Below are 20,415 nucleotides of genomic sequence, written 5' to 3' on the forward strand. Positions count from 1 at the left end.
TTAGTGGTGGAAAAAACTACAATCCCATGAAGCATTGCGAATAGCATAATGTAATTAAAACGGTGGAGAAATATAAAACTACTAATTTACAAATGTTGATTATATGTAAACAATATATTTTAAGTTTATTGCAAAATATGCATATTTACAAACATTTAAGTATTTTGAGAGCGTAGAGAGATCGACTCGATTACATAATTTGCAGCGCTTCATGGAAGTGGGCGGAGCTTAAGAGGGTTTAGCTATTTTCGACTCTGATTGGTGTAATTTTCTGTACAGCATCATGGGTAATGTAGTTTTTCACCAGGGATTCCGCTGTTAAACACGATTATTATTAAAATAAGATAAAATAATGCGGGCTGACAGATTCAACAAAAGCAAATACCATCGATAGCAACCTCATAGCTCACAGTACGTCTATCTTTATAAGTTATTGTTCAAAATCAATTTCCTTATGGAGAAAATGTATGAAGTTTTTACTTCCGGAACTGTTGCACTTTATATCTTCCAGCAGGAGACCTACTAATCTTAATCCATATTTGCTCTTTTCCAAAGAACTCCATTTCCTATCAAACACAGCTGAACCAGTTCACCAATGTCTTTGAGAGTACACTTAAAAACCATAGACAGGTGTGTTTGAGCAGAACTGGAGATAATCTCTCCAGGAGGACGATTGAAAGCTCTCATCCAAGAGCTTCCCGACAGTGTGACTCTCAGCATGGAGAGCCTTTGAAAGCCTTGACTTCACAGCTTTCTTCATCTCACACACCATCAGACGGCTTTCCCAAACTATGATCCTAGATCAGCTTTCCCCAAATACTAAATCTCAACATTTGTACTTCATAAGGATTTGCTGTTTATACTCTTTCACAGACATGATTGAATTATCAGTTTGACATATTGAACTTTGCCTCCGCTACTTCTTAAGTGTCACTGGCCCACCGGTGGGCCCAAAGCCATTACATATTTAAAACGGTAATATCCTATACTAAACCTAAACTAATCTTGACAAACTATATATCATTTGAAAGCTTACAATCTCTAGTTTTCATATTTTTTCAAAACAAATTACAGAGGAGCCGTAATTTATCAATTTGCAACAAGAATATTTTCATATTCCTAAGGCGTGTTCAGACCTTTATTTTGAAATAGCAATGAACATGAAAAATCATGAAAGAATGGTAGAAACCTCAGTTTGTTTTCATGCCAAGAGTTCAAAAGATAGCATCCATTCAATTATTTTAGAAAAAAGGGTCTGAAAATGTTTTAAATATAAAGAAAAAAATAATAGATTCACCATTTGTGATGTGGCAGCGAGCTATAACGCACATACGTGTTCTTTTATGTGTTTATTAGAGGTTGAATTCATAGCAAAATCTGCCAAACTTCCCATATTACTTCTGAATAGAATGTCTACTTCATAAATTGTATGAAAATTGTGGAAATAATGGTTCAGATCACTCAAACCATCACTCAAAGCCCTAATATGGGCAGTAATGGAGTCTGGTTGTCACCTAGTGAAAAAGTTTGGTACTGCGCCCAAACAAAATCTCACTGAAAGCTCATTTTTTGAGATATCAACCTAAATTTTGAAACACAACTTTTTTTTTTTTGACTTTGATTTTTTTTGCAGTTTTAGAGTTGCCCAGGTTTTAAAAATATATATTTTATATAAAATATGAATAATTAATTTTTTTACATTCATACACACATAAACTCAAACTTCTATAACTTTTTTTCTGTTTCATTTTCTTAATTTATTTCACTTCTACAAAAATCTGCCAAATGTCTTCTTTAAAACAAGACCAATTGTACGTCCATCCAAAGCATTCTTTAATTACAACCATTTAAGTTCGAAATGTGCATTTTCATGTCTACTCAAAAAAAGGGGGGTGAGACTTAACAGGTTAAATTCCTCATAATGAGGTATGATCTGAGATGTAAGAAGCGTCATTTGCTGTCATAAACAATTGAGATGCAATTTCTGATCTTTCTTTTTATTGTTATGGCCCTTCACTGTGATTTTCTGCATTGCACAAACCATTCACATTGTCTTCGGAAACGGTTCAAATCTGGGTATTTTTTTGCACATAAAAAGTAACACCTCATTTGTGATGTTTGCATGAACAATGTTCTTTTCATAGTAGCAGTTACAGGGCTTTAAAATACACCGATGGAAACTTTAAACTCCTCCAGCGTGTTTCGGAGGTAATGGCCATAATTAGCTTGACAACGTCCCAATAACACTCAGCCTCTAATGAAGCTTTAGAAAGTGATGCATATCTTCCCTCAGCAGAATCAGCGGGACATTTTCGCCCTCGTTAGTGCAAATAACGTCTTTTAAGGAGAATTCACTAGGGCTGAAATGATGAATCATGGGAAGGTGTTTCCAGATGTGACCAGCTGCTTGTTTCTGGAAAAAAACACAGCATTCTGAATCGAAAGCCACTTGTTTTGGAAACTTCTGAAGAGCTTCTCAAATAATCACTTGAGTTCAGCTGTGTTTACTTGTAGTGTAAAACATCTGTAGTTGTTGCTGCCATGTTTTTAAAAAACATATAGGCCAACAAAATGTAAAGTGGTTTAAATCAAGTAAAAAGTAATATAGCTTAATATATATTTTTAAAATCATTTGTATCTTGGAACATAAACTCTATTTGTCATATTCATTCACTCAAGACATTGCTGTTATGAATTTTTTATGTGTTTTTAAATAAGTATAAAAAACACCCCTAAACCAAATAAGACATTATGAAATTCATATAATCTGCAAGCCTCAGAATAACACGGTGTAGGACTGAAAATAATCCAAGATATTTGAAATGAACAAAGACATTTGCTTTACCGTTTTCCACCGCCTCTTTCCCCCAATGACCGTTTGGAGTCGAGGGGCTGATAGCGATCAGGGCCTGTAGGACAAGATGTGTGAACTTCGGGGGTCGATGAATTGTCACACCTTTAGTACAATGGGGGAAGTTGTAATTCTCTGATTGGTCAGTTTGAACGTCTCACATTCGGGTTAACGTCACATGGTCAGGAAAGGATAAAAGAAGATTGTAACTGTTGCTCTGTCTCTTTTATTCTCTGGGTCCCTTACTTGGGTCTCTCTCTCTTTATCTCCTCTTTTCTTTGACTGTCTCTCTCTCGCTCTCTCTATCTCTCTCTCCCCCTCTCTCTCTCTCTCCCTCTCTCTCTCGCTCTCCCTTTCTGTCTCTCTCTATCTCTCTCTCCCCCTCTCTCTCTCTCTCCCTCTCTCTCTCGCTCTCCCTTTCTGTCTCTCTCTCTCTCTCTCTCTCTCTCCCTCTCCCTTTCTGTCTCTCTCTCTCTCACTCTCTCTCTTCTCTCTCCCTCTCTCTCTATCTTTCTGTCTCTCTCTCTCTCACTCACTCACTCTCTCTCTCTCCCTCTCTCTCTCTCTCTCTCTCTCTCCCTCCCTCTCTCTCTCTCTCCCTCTCCCTTTCTGTCTCTCTCTCACTCTCTCTCTCTCTCTCTCCCTCTCTCTCTCTCTCTCCCTTTCTGTCTCTCTCTCTCTCTCTCTCTCTCCCTCTCTCTCTCTCTCTCCCTCTCCCTTTCTGTCTCTCTCTCTCTCTCACTCTCTCTCTTCTCTCTCTCTTAGGTAACATCATCTCATACATCTATTTTGTAACTATTTTAAGTGTAACCATAACCATATTTTGTCATTAAACCGTTTCAATTACAAATAATGTGCTAAATAGTTTTGATTTGGTATTGACTTTGAAGTGCTACATATTGCAATACAATATTGTCACTCTCTATAGCAACACTCTCCCACATATTAAGCTATTGTAACTGCGCTTATTTCCGTTGTTGGTATAAGTAGCAGTGGTAATAGACAAGAAATGTACAGTTTTCTACCATCTTGCTGACAACGTTTCTTTAGTCATTCAGCAGTCTTGGAGCCTGAACCACTGCAAGAAAACAACCCTTACAGCGGTTTATGAACGGTTTATGAAAATGTTTAAAAACATAATTTTCGAGATGCAGGGGAAAAAACTCTGCAAGATCTAGAGATGCGTTTTTAAAAGCTGTTTAACACATTACAAGTAACTTGAGTTACGTAATCAGATACAGTAACAGAGTTATCTGACGAATAAAGTAATGCATTACTTTTAAATGTACAACAAAATATCTGAGTTACTTTTTTAAATAAGTAACGCATGCCACTTTGTTTTCCCATTTATTTACCTCTACTCTATACAGCCGTGAATTTGCATTTCATTTAGCCTGAGGCTTATTCATTTCACTTCTGGTGTGCAATGGCCTTTACATTGAGTAAAAATATACAAGCCCAGCCCAGGTGAGAAAAAGTAACGCAAAAGTACAGTAATACATTACTTTCCATAAAAAGTAACTAATGCAACAGCAAGCACAAACTATGCAAAAGCGGCGCCTAATTCACTCACTTGTTTTCATTCAGTCCATCAAATGCACTACATTAGTGGAGTAATGTAGGGTATAGTGAATGAGGGGCGATTTCAAACACAGATATGCATTTTTCAAGTATGAATTCCTTTTAATTCAACTTGATTTGTATCACATTTGTTAGTGCAGACAATTGAAAGTTTGAAAGTCACTCATCAGTCTTCTATGAAAATAAACTTTATTCTGAGATTCTGAACCGAGGAATACCGCAGATTGTTTTGCGAATGAAAACGAGTCTGCGAGGGATGGGTCTCTATTTTAATTTTTTCACAACACATTAAAGAGCTTTTGTATGACCAGAACAAAGAGTTCATATTGCAGTCTCTGACTCGCATCTCTGTCAAGTGTGAGCAGATTCTTCTGAAACCCATGAGACTCCATTTAAAGGGGTGGTTGATTATGATTTCACTTTTCTAACTTTAGTTAGTGTGTAATGTTGCTGTTTGAGAATAAACAACATCTGCAAAGTTACAATGCTCAAAGCAAAGGGAGATATTTTCTTTTAAAGAAATTGCTTTTTAAGGACTACAACAAACGGCTGGTAGAGACTAAACCACATTCCTCCCGGGTTAGTGACATCACCAACCCTAGAATTTACATAAACCCCGCCCCCTGAACATGATTTATAGATTATCAAGACAGAATACTGATCAATGACTAGATAACTACACATACACTGCATAAATTCATCAACTAACCATTCAGAAATGTCCTGTTGCTTCTACATGTTGTCACTTCTTCTTGAGTCTCTCCATCTTTGTCTGAATCCGGTTTGACATAAAGGCTAAAAGTTTTTGAAATTTTCAGTGCATGTGTGTGTGAGGTAAAATGACACAAGCTCTTGAAGCTCCGCCCCCTGCGCCGGGAGCAGCAGCTCATTTGCATTTAAAGGGACAGACACAAAACGGTGCGTTTTTGCTCACCCTCAAAAAGTGACAATTTTAACATGCTATATACAAATATCTGTGGGGTATTTTGAGCTAAAACTTCACACACACACTCTGGGGACATCAGAGACTTATTTTACATCTTGTGAAAAGGGCATTATACCACCTCTTTAAATGTCATTGCTGTGTGGGTGAAAACACTAAAGGGGGCTTGAGAGAATGCAAAGCCTCTGCACACCACAGACAAAACCCACTTTAACATAAACAGAGATACCGTCGTGATGTTATGTTATCGTCCTGTTGCCATGACACCAGTGATGTGGCCTGAGGCGAATCTAGTCCTCTATAGACCTGTTTCTCTCACACACACTTCTCCATCACTGCAGGATCTCAGAGGAGGATGAAAGCTGCTGGAGTGGGTGGTGTGTGAAATCTCCTGTCAAACGTCTCACTCATTCCACAAGATAACAGCGCATTCACTCCGAACGCTGCTAATGCAACATTAAAGTCAAGAAATTCAACATCTTAACTCTAATATGAGTGAATAAGTATATGTATTTATAACACACAGAATTGCTATTGTTAATTAAACCATATCATTTTGGTCATTGCAATATAAAATAATAATAATAAAATATAAAATAATAATGAAATATATATTACATAAAAGTATAAAATTATTATAATTAATATAATATAATATTTTTTTATATTTTTATAATATTATATTGTGTGTGTGTGTATGTATGTATGTATGTATATATATATATATATATATATATATCGTGGCTTATGTAATTTTCTATGTAATATATATATAAAAATATATATTAATTATATAATATTTTATTAAAAATGTATACATATAATAATTATTTTATATTGCATATATATATATATATATATATATATATATATAATTATTCTGTATTATTTTATATTGTCTATATATATAGACAATATAAAATACTAAAATATAAAATTATTATTAAACATATATTGTTTTAATTATATATCATTAAAATATATATCATTTTTTATATTGTATATACATATTTATATATCGCATATACATTTTTAATTATATATTATATAAAAGTATTAATTAATTAAACATGTTGATTTGGCAACTAAATGAAATAAAATAAGCTAAAGTTGAAGTACTAAAATGACTAAAACTGACATAAAAATAAACTGAAGCTTAAAAGAATTATAAAAAAAGCACATAAAATAACTAAAACACAAAACAAAATTAAATGAAAACTGAAAATATTAAAATAAAAGCCAATTCCAAATATTAATAAGTACTATAATAGTATAGAAATAATACTAAAATAACACAGATATTTGATTCTTAATTCTGATTGGTTGACAGACACTTCAGTGTGATTCATTAAAGGTTAGATTGGGTTACTGAAGGTTTACTGACCACATTCACAGTCGTTCAGCTCCATCTTCTGGGAAAATCTGATTTAAATGATTTTCCCATCCAAGTAGACGGAGCTGAACGACTTTGAACGTGGTCAGTAAACTCAGGAATAAAATCTGACCACAATATAGACTCATATTGTGCATCTTTAGCTCAAATCACAGGCTTTCTCAGATAATGAAAGCGAGAGCATGAAAACGACGACTGGCTCTTGCAGACAAACTCAAACCTGCGTCCACATCTGTGAATAAGATGTTTTTATTGTCGTGTTGAATGAAACCGTATTCACAATCCATTTACCATGGGAGAGGGTAAATGTTCACTTAAAAAAATATAAGATCAATGATGAAAGTTAAAAAGGCAAACCCTTAGTTCACATGGCAAGGCAGATTCACCCATAGATCGTCCAGGGCCGTTGAGTGCGTGTGTGTGTGTGTGCATCTACTCCGCTTTTTTAGTCTCATCTGCAGTAATATTCACAAATAATGATGTTTTAGCCATGCATATGACCGCTAAATCAACATACTCTAAGTTTGGCATCTTTTTTATAAACTACACACAACCATCTTGAATTGTTTTCAATACATTTTTTTTTTTTTTTTTTTTTTACACATTTTTACATTTCTGGATGATCTTACGGATCACAGACGTGATGGTCTGAATAATAATTGCTCTGTAATACCAAAAAAAAAGACCAAACGACAATATAGATTAAGAAAACATTATTATCTTATACTCTAATGATTAAATAAACAGAAATAAAATGAAAAAAACATATCCTCATAAACTTTAATAACAGATTTGGTAGCCTGTAACTCTCCTGAGAAAGGTATGATAAAATGATTTTTATATTATTATTATTATTATTCCTGTCATATTTGCTCAAAGCAGATGAATCGAGGAACTGATGAAGTTAGCCACTATAATTGTTTTCCTCCTTGTGTTTCTGTACAACATTCATGAGGTTGACTGCATTATGATTATTCCTGTTCCACAATATCATTAAATTAACAACCACATCTAGTACAGGCTTCAAGATTAATGGGTACTTTCCACAAATAGGGTTCAAAACAGAGCTTGAAATCGTGTCCGTCCACCTCAATATTACAGTATATGAGCTGCTTTAATTAAATTAAATTTAATTTAATAACTAGAATACATTTAAAATTAATTTAATTAAATGTAAAATAAATTTTAAATGTAGAAAAAAATATTTTAAATTGTGACCTATTTTTAAATAATATTACATTTAACTGAATATCAATATGATTATTTTTAATTGCTGAATAGTGAAGACCTGTGAGGTTCAACAGGCCAAAATCACCATTTTAAAGGCTCTTTAAAATTGATTTGTAAGTTACATAACTGTTTATCTAACATATCAACTAGTTGTTTGTCTTTATTGCTTAAAAAAAGTAACGGGACCCTTTTCATGGAAAGTGCCGATTGCGTTTCACGAAATACTGTTCCTGCCCGATTCAAAGCTTTACAGTCTAATCTAAAGCAAGTCCCATGGTTGTTTTACTACATTATTACAAAATACATAATTCAGAATTTGCAACATTCTATATCGAGGTGCTAACTGAAAAACCACAACATAATCAGCTGAATATTCCCAGCAGTTTCGTAAATCAAAATGAACACGACGGTACAAAAGAAAAGTGCTTCTCAGGATCCTATTTGGCTTCCTCAAAGAAAATGTCCCTCAAACACTCAAACTGCAACGGGACACACATCGATCCCTCAACATCTCAAACCCGGACGTCTGATAGTCCCTCGGAGGAAACGTCCCGCTCGCCCGACGACAGTGGGCCGTTTGGAAGAACAAAACTAGCTCATTCTGGCTCTTATTAAAGTAATGGCAGTTTAAGACATCGGGTTCTATATGTGCAAACGAAATGAGTCTCGTACGAACAGCGTCAAACTCTGAATGAACGTGTTGAAAACATGCGGAGAAAAGAAAGACTCAAGTATGGTCCATTTTTATAACCCCTTTGACCTTTTTTTTGTTTGTTTCTTGTCAATTAATTGATCATAATTAAGGCGTTTACACACTGAAGAAAGCTGTGTTTGCAGGAAACACGGGTTCACACGCGGGGAAAATGCAAACTCACTCAAGATTCCAAGAGCTCGACGGATGCGGAAAAGTGTGTTTTCTCAACTTTTATTTGCAGAATTGTCGCAAAAAAGGTTTGCATTTTTTCATCTATGTCTTTGCAAAGCTGCATTAAAATCAACGGATCTGATGAAGCATTGCCTAAAAGTTACATTTCTCAATATTTTTTTTTTGCATGTTTTTCGTAAACCCTTGCGTTTTGTCATTTCAAAGCATCATTCCAATTCAAATCAATGGATTTGCAGCTAAAATTCTCGACATTTCATTGCACAGCTTTTGCAAACCCTTGCGTGTTTTTTGTGCAATGCACCATTCCCATTGAAATCAATATATCTGAAGCTTTGTCTAATAGAATTACTCAAGGTTGGTTTGCACAGCTTTCGCAAACCCTTATGTATTTTATCTACGTCTTTGCAAAGCATCATTCCAATTAAAATCAATGGATTTGCAGCATTCCCCAAAAATTACAATTCTCTACTTTTGTTTTTGCACAGCTTTCGCAAACCCTTATGTATCTAAACTTTTGTTCGAACACCCCAACAATACTTTACGTTTTTTTCATCTACGTCAATGCAATGCACCATTCCTGTTGAAATCGATGTATTTTCAGCATTGCTTAAAGATGCATTTTCTCAACTTTTGTTTGCACGCTGCAACATCACTTTTGCATCTGTGCATCGCAGCGTTCCCATGTAAATCAACAGATCGGCAGCGTTCTCCAGTGTGTAGACGGCCTTGGCGTGTGCATGAGAACGGATGCACCAGTTCTGCGATGATCTCCATGTGGATCCTGATTGCGAGGGTTATTGTATATTGCAGGAGGAACAGCACGGGTCTTCTTTATCCGGCTGAGAGGCGTAGTCCATCTGCCTCACGATCTCTGAGAACAGTTCGTCCACCATGGTTTTGCTCTTGGCTGATGTCTCCATGAACGGACAGCCCCATTCCTCAGCCAGAGCTTGACCCTCGCTCGACGAAACCTCACGCTCGTTGTCCAGGTCCACCTTGTTTCCCACGAGGATCACGGGCACACGCTCATACCTGTGAATGCACATGACACGATAATGAGTGAAAGATGTGGCATTTCAGCACTAGAGCAATAACAATTTCCAAACAGGTTTCCCTGATAGCCCTACCCTGGAAATCCAGAGTTCTCGCGAGAGCACAAGGTGAATTTGCTCAGCGAGTTTACTCTGGCGTCGAGTAATGATGCTCATTAAATATACCCATGTATCCGAGCTGCACCAATCACATCGGGTTATCTGATATAGGCGGGCCAGAGGCGAGATGACGACAGCGCTGTGACGTCGAAGTCATTAGTAAACATTGCAAGATGGCTATGGATGAACACCAGTTGTTTGAAACGGCTTTGGCCGCTACAATGAACGAGTTAGACATGGCTTTTTCTCTAAAAGAGGAACAGAAGACGCCGCTCGAATCGTTCCTTTGCTAGAAGGACGTTTTTGCTGTTTTGCCGACCGGATACGGCAAGAGTCTAATCTACCAGTTAGCTCCGCTGGTAGCTAAGCGTATGAGGCTTGTTGTGATTGGTCATAGTGTTATCCAATTGCGTGCAGTGAGATTTTCAAATGCATGCTTGGTGCCGCCCCTCGAGCTGGCCGAGTTACATTAGTCGACGCCAGACCATTAATCTTTCAGATTTAGGTCTGGATGTCCAGGCTATGATAGCCCTACTGCACAATTTGCTCTCGTCTGCCATTGGTCAGGCAAACGGATAGTCCCGCCCCCAAACTCATGTCATTGGTTGAGTCAACAGTTGACAAAACAGAACAGTGTTGGAAATGTCTCATTCATTCTTCAGGAAGTCAAACTACCAATGACTGACTTATTGTAAACATTAAAGTGGAATATGAAAAAAATATTTTAACTCTTTCCCCGCCGTTGATGCTATTTTCCGTCAATCCATGTTTCTCCTAATGATTTGAACCAAACTTCACCAAAATGGGGTCAAATAATCTTTAGACCAAGAGTGACAATTACTGGTCAAAAGTTAAAGTTATAACATTGAATTACTCATAATAATTGAACTAGAAATACAATGACCAAACAAATCTTCTCAACCTGTACAGAGTGCATGCAATTAATGTACTTGTAAACATAATTAATGCTTGCAGCTAATATTTTTTTTTTTTAAATAAATATTTACTCAGGGACTATGGCTGCTCTTAAATTGAGCTGTAAGCTAATGCGGTTACAGTATAAATATATATATTGTGAATTGTCCCTAAACAAATACATAACACTTTCCAACAAGGTTTTATTAAAAAATAGTAAATCAAAATATATATATATATATTTTCAACCACAATAATCATCATTGGTAAAATGCACCAATATCTAATGAATAATTTGCTCCAGGTGAAACTGTTCAATGTGTTTTCTTTGCCAAGATTGATGGGAGTTAATACGAGAGCACTTCACTCCAGTTATTGAACCACATCCGATACCTGAGGTCAAAATCATTGAAGATGATGCAAATGTATTTGTCTTTTTCGCAATGTGTGTGTACTTGTACAACTATCTTTGTGAGGACCAGTTTGAGTTTTAGATCATTGGAGTGAGGACAAAGAGAGTAAAGTGAGGACATTTTGGCCGGTCCTCACTTTCTGAGAGCTTTTAAAGGCCTGTTTGAGGGTCAAGACTTGGTTTTAGGGATAAGGTTATAATGAGGTTAAGGGTCGGTTTAGGGTCAGGGGTCGGGTTAGGCACTTAGTTGTGATGGGTAAGGTTAGGGTAAGCGGCTAGAGATTGCATTGTGTCAATGAATGTCCTCATAAAGATAGATGTACAAGAGTGTGTGTGTGTGTGTGTGTGTGTGTCGCTGATCCTGGACTGACTCTGAATCATTCCCTCCACAGACTCTGAGTCAGAGCTATTGATCTGTCAGATCCTGCAGCTGAAAAGCGAGTGTCTTTAGAGAAGTGTGTGTCCAGGGCTGTTGAGTCATGAAACACACTCCCAGTGTTTAACACAGAGAGCGGAGGAGTATGCGTTTCATATCAGCTCTAAATAAAGGAAGATCATAGTGACTGTAGAGAGTGATGAAGAGTGAAGATCTCAGATCATCACTGCTCTTTTCCAGCAATCAGGATCATGACCATCTTCAGACCAAGCATATTTATCAAGTATTAAAGGGATATTTCATCGCTGGAAAGATGAATTTGTATTTAAATTGGGTCATTTATGTGGTAGATATGTGAAATTATTTTAGAAGTTGGTGCTTTCTAGACTGAGAAAAGCCAGAAAATGTATTTTTGGCTCATGAGGATGAAAGACAACAACTCCCAGAATGCACTTGCTTCGCTGTCCTACAAGGCCCAAGCCACGCCTACCGGTTACAGAGGGCAGTATCGGGAGAAATGATACAGCTAGGCTACTAGTCGACTCGAAACTGAAAAGACGGCGTTTTATCGTGAGATCCCCCTATGGGCGGGTTGAAGACATGCGGGACGAGCTCCTCCTACTGGCTGGAGTCTCTCGCCTCTGGACAGAAAAGCCTCTGATGACGATAAATGACGATTTTTGCGTCATCTGAGTTTTTTTTCCAGACACACAATACAGAAATCTCTCGTCTCAGGGGGACATGAGGGAGGGAAGCACAGTCACTCCAAAATACTACCGGGTTTCTACTGACACAAAGCTTAATGCTAATCGGTGAAGTATCCCTTTAAGTATATCGACAGAGGACGAAATATTGGCCGTACTGACGCTCAAAAATTGATCATATTAAAGACATTTGTCAATGTTGTAAAAGATATTTCAAATAAACTTTCTATTCGTCAAAGAATCCTGAAAATGTAAAATGTATCACAGTTTCTATTAAAATATGAAGCAGCACAACTGTTTTCAACATTGATAATAATCAGATATGCAGCAAATCATATTAGAGTGATTTCTGAAGGATCATGTGACACTGAAGACTGGAGTAATGATGCTGAAAATTCAGCTTTGATCACAGGATATAAATTACATTTCAAAATATATTCAAATAGAAAGCAGTTAATCGAAATTGTAAAAATATTTCACAATTTTTACTGTATTTCTTTTATCAAATAAACACAGCCTTGGTGAGCAGAAGAGTTCTTTCAAAAAACATATATATATATGCATTATTTGCTGTGCATTGATTGCACTATGTTAATACTCTGATTGCACTGTAAATACTGTGATTCTGTCAGTAGTGAATGCCAACAGTGATGTTTAACAGGAGCAGGAGTTCAGTGGTGACAGCAGGGCTTCAGGAGCTCGCTGGTGTTTGATTGACACTGTTCGGCATTATTTATGAAGCACCAGACAATCACGTCTCGTTCTGCAACGGCAACGAGCATCATTCACATCATTCACATCATGTTATCACATCTAGCATTCCACCAGCCTCAGCTAATGTTCCTCGACACACTAGCGGGACGTTGTGGAGCGAGAGTGTGAACGGTGAGTGGGAGGTAAGAGGCACAGATGAAATGTCATCTATTGGTGGCGAAAAGGAGAAACGCTATTTATAGCCTGACTGACACAAGGGACGTCTGAAGTCTGAGTCTGAGTTAGATGCACGTTTGAGCAGGTCTGGGAGAGATTGTGTCATATTCATGAACATATGCTGCTTCAGCTCGTGTGTGTGATGGTGTTCACCATGCGGGAAACCCAGACTTTTAAGTTGAAAGCTTGTCATTGAACGAATTATGATGGAAATTAACTGTTATTTTGAATGCTGTACATTCAGTTTGTACACATTTTAAGCACTGCTGATGAAGAATAGCAATAAAGCTGGTGGAGAGAGAAATACATATTCAGCCAGTTTATGAAGCGACACGTTCAGCAAAGTGAACTACTTTCCTCAAAACAAATATCCCATCAGTCTCAGCTTTAGCACGACTCACACATCTAATGTCTGCGTTTAGTTTCATAAGCGCTCTAAGAAAGATTCCTGCATGATTTTAATTATAATTATCATAGTTATTAAAAAACAAATATGTAACTGTTGTTTTTAAATGTCTATATATATATATATATATATATATATATATATATATATATATATATATATATATATATATATATATACACACACACACACACAATTATTATAATATACATACATAATATTGATTTTAATTAATTTTAATTATTTATTCAAAATGATTTCCTAATATTAAAATAATTTGAGATTTTCCATAAAAAAAAATAATAATAAAAAAAAAAAAAAAAAAAAAAAATATATATATATATATATATATATATATATATATATATATATATATATATATATACAGTGAGGAAAATAAGTATTTGAACACCCTGCTATTTTGCAAGTTCTCCCACTTAGAAATCATGGAGGGGTCTGAAATTGTCATCGTAGGTGCATGTCCACTGTGAGAGACATAATCTAAAATAAAAAAATCCAGAAATCACAATGTATCATTTTTTAACTATTTATTTGTATGATACAGCTGCAAATAAGTATTTGAACACCTGAGAAAATCAATGTTAATATTTGGTACAGTAGCCTTTGTTTGCAATTACAGAGGTCAAACGTTTCCTGTAGTTTTTCACCAGGTTTGCACACACTGCAGGAGGGATTTTGGCCCACTCCTCCACACAGATCTTCTCTAGATCAGCTGAGAAACACGGAGTTTGAGCTCCCTCCAAAGATTCTCTATTGGGTTTAGGTCTGGAGACTGGCTAGGCCACACCATAACCTTGATATGCTTCTTACAGAGCCACTCCTTGGTTATCCTGGCTGTGTGCTTCGGGTCATTGTCATGTTGGAAGACCCAGCCTCGACCCATCTTCAATGCTCTAACTGAGGGAAGGAGGTTGTTCCCCAAAATCTCGCAATACATGGCCCCGGTCATCCTCTCCTTAATACAGTGCAGTCGCCCTGTCCCATGTGCAGAAAAACACCCCCAAAGCATGATGCTACCACCCCCATGCTTCACAGTAGGGATGGTGTTCTTGGGGTGGTACTCATCATTCTTCTTCCTCCAAACACGTTTAGTGGAATTATGACCAAAAAGTTCTATTTTGGTCTCATCTGACCACATGACTTTCTCCCATGACTCCTCTGGATCATCCAAATGGTCATTGGCAAACTTAAGACGGGCCTTGACATGTGCTGGTTTAAGCAGGAGAACCTTCCGTGCCATGCATGATTTCAAACCATGACGTCTTAGTGTATTACCAACAGTAACCTTGGAAACGGTGGTCCCAGCTCTTTTCAGGTCATTGACCAGCTCCTCCCGTGTAGTTCTGGGCTGATTTCTCACCTTTCTTAGGATCATTGAGACCCCACGAGGTGAGATCTTGCATGGAGCCCCAGTCTGAGGGAGATTGACAGTCATGTTTAGCTTCTTCCATTTTCTAATGATTGCTCCAGCAGTGGACCTTTTTTCACCAAGCTGCTTGGCAATTTCCCCGTAGCCCTTTCCAGCCTTGTGGAGGTGTACAATTTTGTCTCTAGTGTCTTTGGACAGCTCTTTGGTCTTGGCCATGTTAGTAGTTGGATTCTTACTGATTGTATGGGGTGGACAGGTGTCTTTATGCAGCTAACGACCTCAAACAGGTGCATCTAATTTAGGATAATAAATGTAGTGGAGGTGGACATTTTAAAGGCAGACTAACAGGTCTTTGAGGGTCAGAATTCTAGCTGATAGACAGGTGTTCAAATACTTATTTGCAGCTGTATCATACAAATAAATAGTTAAAAAATCACATATTGTGATTTCTGGATTTTTTTTTTTAGATTATGTCTCTCACAGTGGACATGCACCTATGATGACAATTTCAGACCCCTCCATGATTTCCAAGTGGGAGAACTTGCAAAATATCAGGGTGTTCAAATACTTATTTTCCTCACTGTATATATATATATATATATATATATATATATATATATATATATAGTAAAATATATATATAAAAATTAAATACATATCAAATTAATTTAAAATGATTAAAATGAATAAAAACTATGTAATTAAATTAAGAATATTATATATATATATAAATGATTTTTTTATATATATTTGTGCTGTCAAATCGATTAATTGCGATTAATCGCATCTAACAAAAGTTTGTGTATATACAGTATGTGTATATATATTATTATATTTATATATATGTGTGTGAGTGTGCGTGTGCTTGTCTGTATATATAGATGTGATTAATCGCGATTAATCGATTTGACAGGCCTAATAAATATAACATTTTAATTTTATAATTTATAAATAATTAAATAAATAAATAAATTATATATATATATATATATATATATATATATATATTTTTTTTTTAAGCAAACTGTTGTTGTTGTTGTTGTTGTTCAGTTTCCTAATGCTGCTTGGCGACATTTTCCACAATGTCATGCCATGCATTATCATCTTAATGTCTAAGTGATTAAAATAATTTAATACAGTGACAAGATAACAAACACAGAAGCACTAGTTAAGTGAATGTAATTACCCTGGAGTTTAACGAAGCGCGAGCCTTTCATGACCCAAACATCTATTAGAGGATCATCGAAGCATGAGCGTCGGCTCTTAGAGACTGACCGCAGAGATTATGATGAATCCATGAGCTGCACATGCAGATGACAAGGTGCATTTAATAGTTTAGTATCTGACAGCGGCTCAATAGCTAATTATTCTTTCATGCTACTGCGCGCATGCATTGCTTATTGCCTGAAACCACGCGTCACGGCACACGCATTAGACTGAACCACACTGGGGTAATTTACAATCAAATAATGCAATGCATCAAATAGATTTAACCATGCACTTTAATGATGGAAATGGCTACAGTTTATTAGTGTTGCTTTAGCATGATTCGCTACAGGAATTAAGCAAGTCAAGTAAAAATAAAAAATAAAAGTGCCTAATGCAATTTATAGAGAGGAACTGTTTCGAGTGTGAATGATGGCACTGAGGGATTTAAAACACTTGATTTCACTGTCCGTCTGTCAGAAAGTGACGGCTGCATTGCTCTGTCCAACGCATTGAAGTCCTCGCCGGCGCAGTTGCCCAGTAACGGTTCGACCCCCGGCGCTTAGAAACACAAAAACAGATGTGATGTCTCCAGAGACCCTGCTGGAAGCAATGCATGCTGGGATGCTTTTGGCCAGAAATGCTGGTCAGGCCACACGCTGATTCAGAGCAAAACAAAGGAACCTAGTTGTTAATGAAAACAAAAAGGGGAACGTTTTTTTTTTTTTTTTTTTCAAAGATCCCAAAATAAAGATGTCTGTCAGAAATTAAAGGCTGAGTAAAGTCCAAACTGACTGAACGAGACACAATGTTCAGAAACTAAACTGCTAGAAGAGAATAGAACATAAAAAAAGGATTAAACAACATCAAAGATTAAGAATAAAGTTATGAAAATCATTTTGTTCTGTTTCTGGTGTTTCACGTGTGTTTAGTTCCGTTTCCTGTGTTTAGTTCCGTTTCCTGTTTCACGTGTGTTTAGTTCCGTTTCCTGTTTAACGTGTGTTTAGTTCCGTTTCCTGTTTAACGTGTGTTTAGTTCCGTTTCCTGTTTAACGCGTGTTTAGTTCCATTTCCTGTTTCATGTGTTTAGTTCCGTTTCCTGTTTAACGTGTGTTTAGTTCTGTTTCCTGTTTCACATGTTTAGTTCTGTTTCCTGTGTTTCACATGTGTTTAGTTCCGTTTCCTGTTTCATGTGTTTAGTTCTGTTTCCTGTTTCATGTGTTTAGTTCCGTTTCCTGTTTCACATGTTTAGTTCTGTTTCCTGTTTCATGTGTTTAGTTCCGTTTCCTGTTTCACGTGTGTTTAGTTCCGTTTCCTGTTTCACGTGTGTTTAGTTCCGTTTCCTGTTTAACGTGTGTTTAGTTACGTTTCCTGTTTCATGTGTTTAGTTCCGTTTCCTGTTTCACATGTGTTTAGTTCCGTTTCCTGTTTCACATGTGTTTAGTTCCGTTTCCTGTTTCACATGTGTTTAGTTCCGTTTCCTGTTTCACATGTGTTTAGTTCTGTTTCCTGTTTCACATGTTTAGTTCCGTTTCCTGTTTCACATGTGTTTAGTTCTGTTTCCTGTTTCACATGTTTAGTTCTGTTTCCTGTTTCACATGTGTTTGGTTCAGTTTCCTGTGTTTCAGTTAGATACCTTGGTTATTCATCGATTGATTATCAGTTTCACCTGTGGATTGTTTCATTGATTGGTTTGTTTGGTCTATTTAAGTCTGGTCTTTAAGTTTTGGTCTGTTCTTTGTCAGTTCAGTTCTGAGGGTTTTGAGTTTTGGTTAATAAAGATTTACACTGCTGAAAAAAGATCCGCTTCTTGTTTGAGCATGAAAAAGCTCTACAAAGTTCTAAAGTCCCTCCAGCAGGAGTTATTCTCTATATCAGTGTCACTGTTTCTGAACTCCCTGAAACGCCTCCATTGTAGTCTTGAGTTTCTGCCGGGAACGAACACGTCACAATATTCCTCATTTAAATAATTCATACGCAGAATAAAGGGGCGGGGCCTGGTTGAGTTACCGTAAAACTTCAAATAATAGCCGAGTCCCAAATAGACGCCTGTCTCTTTTACACGCCTGGTGTGGCTACAGGTTTGGATAAATAAAGGCCGGTCTCAAATAGAGGCCTGGTCTGTTTTTTAGTTTCGGGTTGTATCTAATTTTCTAAAACCCGTCAGATCGTCTGTTTAAGCCAGTTCTATGGTGCAGATTGTGCACGCAAGAGAGCCCTGCGCATCTGGGCGGGAGCTGTTAGCGCAAGCAAGGCAGGCAGAGAGAGTTAGCGCCGCGTCGCGTCAATGACAACTCGAGGTAACGCACACCGGACGCGCACTTTGTCAGTTTATGGCCAGCAATATTGTTATGTTTAAGGACATTATGGAATTAAGATCATGTCTGTACTATGTTATGATTGTACTGTACAATTAAATACAATCGTTGCTTAGTCTGCAGTCTGAATTCACTTTACCTCAGAGCGTCCGTTAACTGAATGAATTGAGAATATCACCTGGAAATCCGATAACATCAGCAATTTTCATTCAACCAGCTGATTTCTGTAAATTAATGTAAAACTAAATGTATATTGCAGCACAGGGTGAAGTCTCAACACTAAATTAAAGGCCTGTCTCATATAGACGTCTGTCTCAAATACAAGCCGGTGCAGTTCGGTGATTTGGGAAAATAAAAGCCCGGGCTATTATTTGAAGTTTTACGGTAGTTAGTAGTGTGTTAAACTGGCGGTTATGGTAAGGGGCGGGACATTTCCCAAACACACTCGAAGCGCTCGACCAATCACGACAGCGCTCCAGCCGACCAATCAGAGCACAGTGTGCTTTTCAGAAGGAGGGGCTTCATAGAGACAGTAAACAGAGCGTTACTGACAGACTGGGAAGAGAGGAGCCGCAACAATGGAGAATATGAGGAAGATAATCAACATTCAAGCAGGAAAACATGTTCTAGTAGAGCCTGAAACAACATCAAGACTTTGATAAAGTGCATAATAGGTCGTATTTAAATAGTATAAAGTGCCTGAACTGATGTGAAAATACAAGCGCTATACATCAAGTAAAAGGTCACAGTGCAAGTAAAAGGAAGAAAAGTAGCCAAACCAATTTTAAAGTCGTACAACATACATAATCACCTTCGGTGTAGAGAAATAGAGGAAATCTTCTCTTCAGAGTGAAACACAAATGAAGACAGATGAGTTCATGTTAATACGCCGCAGCTTTGCTCGCGGTCGCAGCGGTGCAGTGGAGCGAACAGTAAATTGGAGCAGGTTAAAAAGCAATCATCATCTTCAGCGGCCTTCCCGTTCCCTACACACTCTCTCCAGGACACACTTTTCCATGTGTTTCAGAGCTAGGAGAATAGCAAAAACACTCCTGATTTCAGATGGGTGGGAAATGTCAATGTCTATGGGCTCAAACAGCAGGTTTCCCTCAGGAACACAATCTCATCTTCCAAGGAGGAAGGTCTCGTGGGACACAGTTACACCATCATCCAATCCACGATCACAACATTTACTTTACAAAGCTGGCATTAGACGCGCTGTTGCATTAAAAACGCCTAAATGCAATCAGATATAACCAGAAGTTGTAATGACTATAGGAAATCATAAACCAATGTTACAATGTTATAATGTTACAAAAGAATGAATGTTGCTAATTTGAACTTTCTATTCATCAAATAATCTTGAAAAATGAAAATATATCACAGTTTCCCCCAATATATGAAGTTTTCAACATTGATAATGTTTCTCGAGCATCAAATCATCATATTAGAATGATTTCTGAAGGATCATGTGACACTGAACGAAGACTGATGCTGAAAATTCAGCTTTGATCACAGGATATAAATTACACTTTACTGTATATTCACATAGAAACAGTTATTTTAAGTTGTAATAATATTTCACTATTTTTACTGTATTTTTGATTAAAGAAAATGTAGTCTCGGTGAACAGGAGACTTCTTTCAAAGCACACACAATTAATATAATAAATGTTATATAAGTTCTGTCTGAAGGGAGTCTGAATGTCTAACACATTTACCCAT

The 20,415-nt window shown here is 36.9% G+C and overlaps 1 protein-coding gene across 2 annotated transcripts in view; it reads right to left on the reverse strand.

The window, feature by feature from the left end:
* The window catches only part of rap2ab (RAP2A, member of RAS oncogene family b), a 29,026-nt gene that overhangs the window by 4,859 nt on the left and 3,752 nt on the right, over nt 1–20,415 (reverse strand). The window contains exon 2 of one of the 2 annotated variants that reach the window (XM_084097717.1): nt 6,960–9,916. The exons of the other annotated variant lie outside the window; for it this stretch is intronic. Within the exon in view, the coding sequence (XP_083953843.1) occupies nt 9,679–9,916 (238 nt within the window). The 3' untranslated portion in view covers nt 6,960–9,678. Of the gene's footprint in view, nt 1–6,959; nt 9,917–20,415 lie in introns of those variants that run through there. 2 annotated transcript variants of the gene reach the window in all.

This window comes from Abramis brama (assembly GCF_963993115.1).
Source record: "Abramis brama genome assembly, chromosome: 2".
Taxonomy (NCBI): domain Eukaryota; kingdom Metazoa; phylum Chordata; class Actinopteri; order Cypriniformes; family Leuciscidae; genus Abramis; species Abramis brama.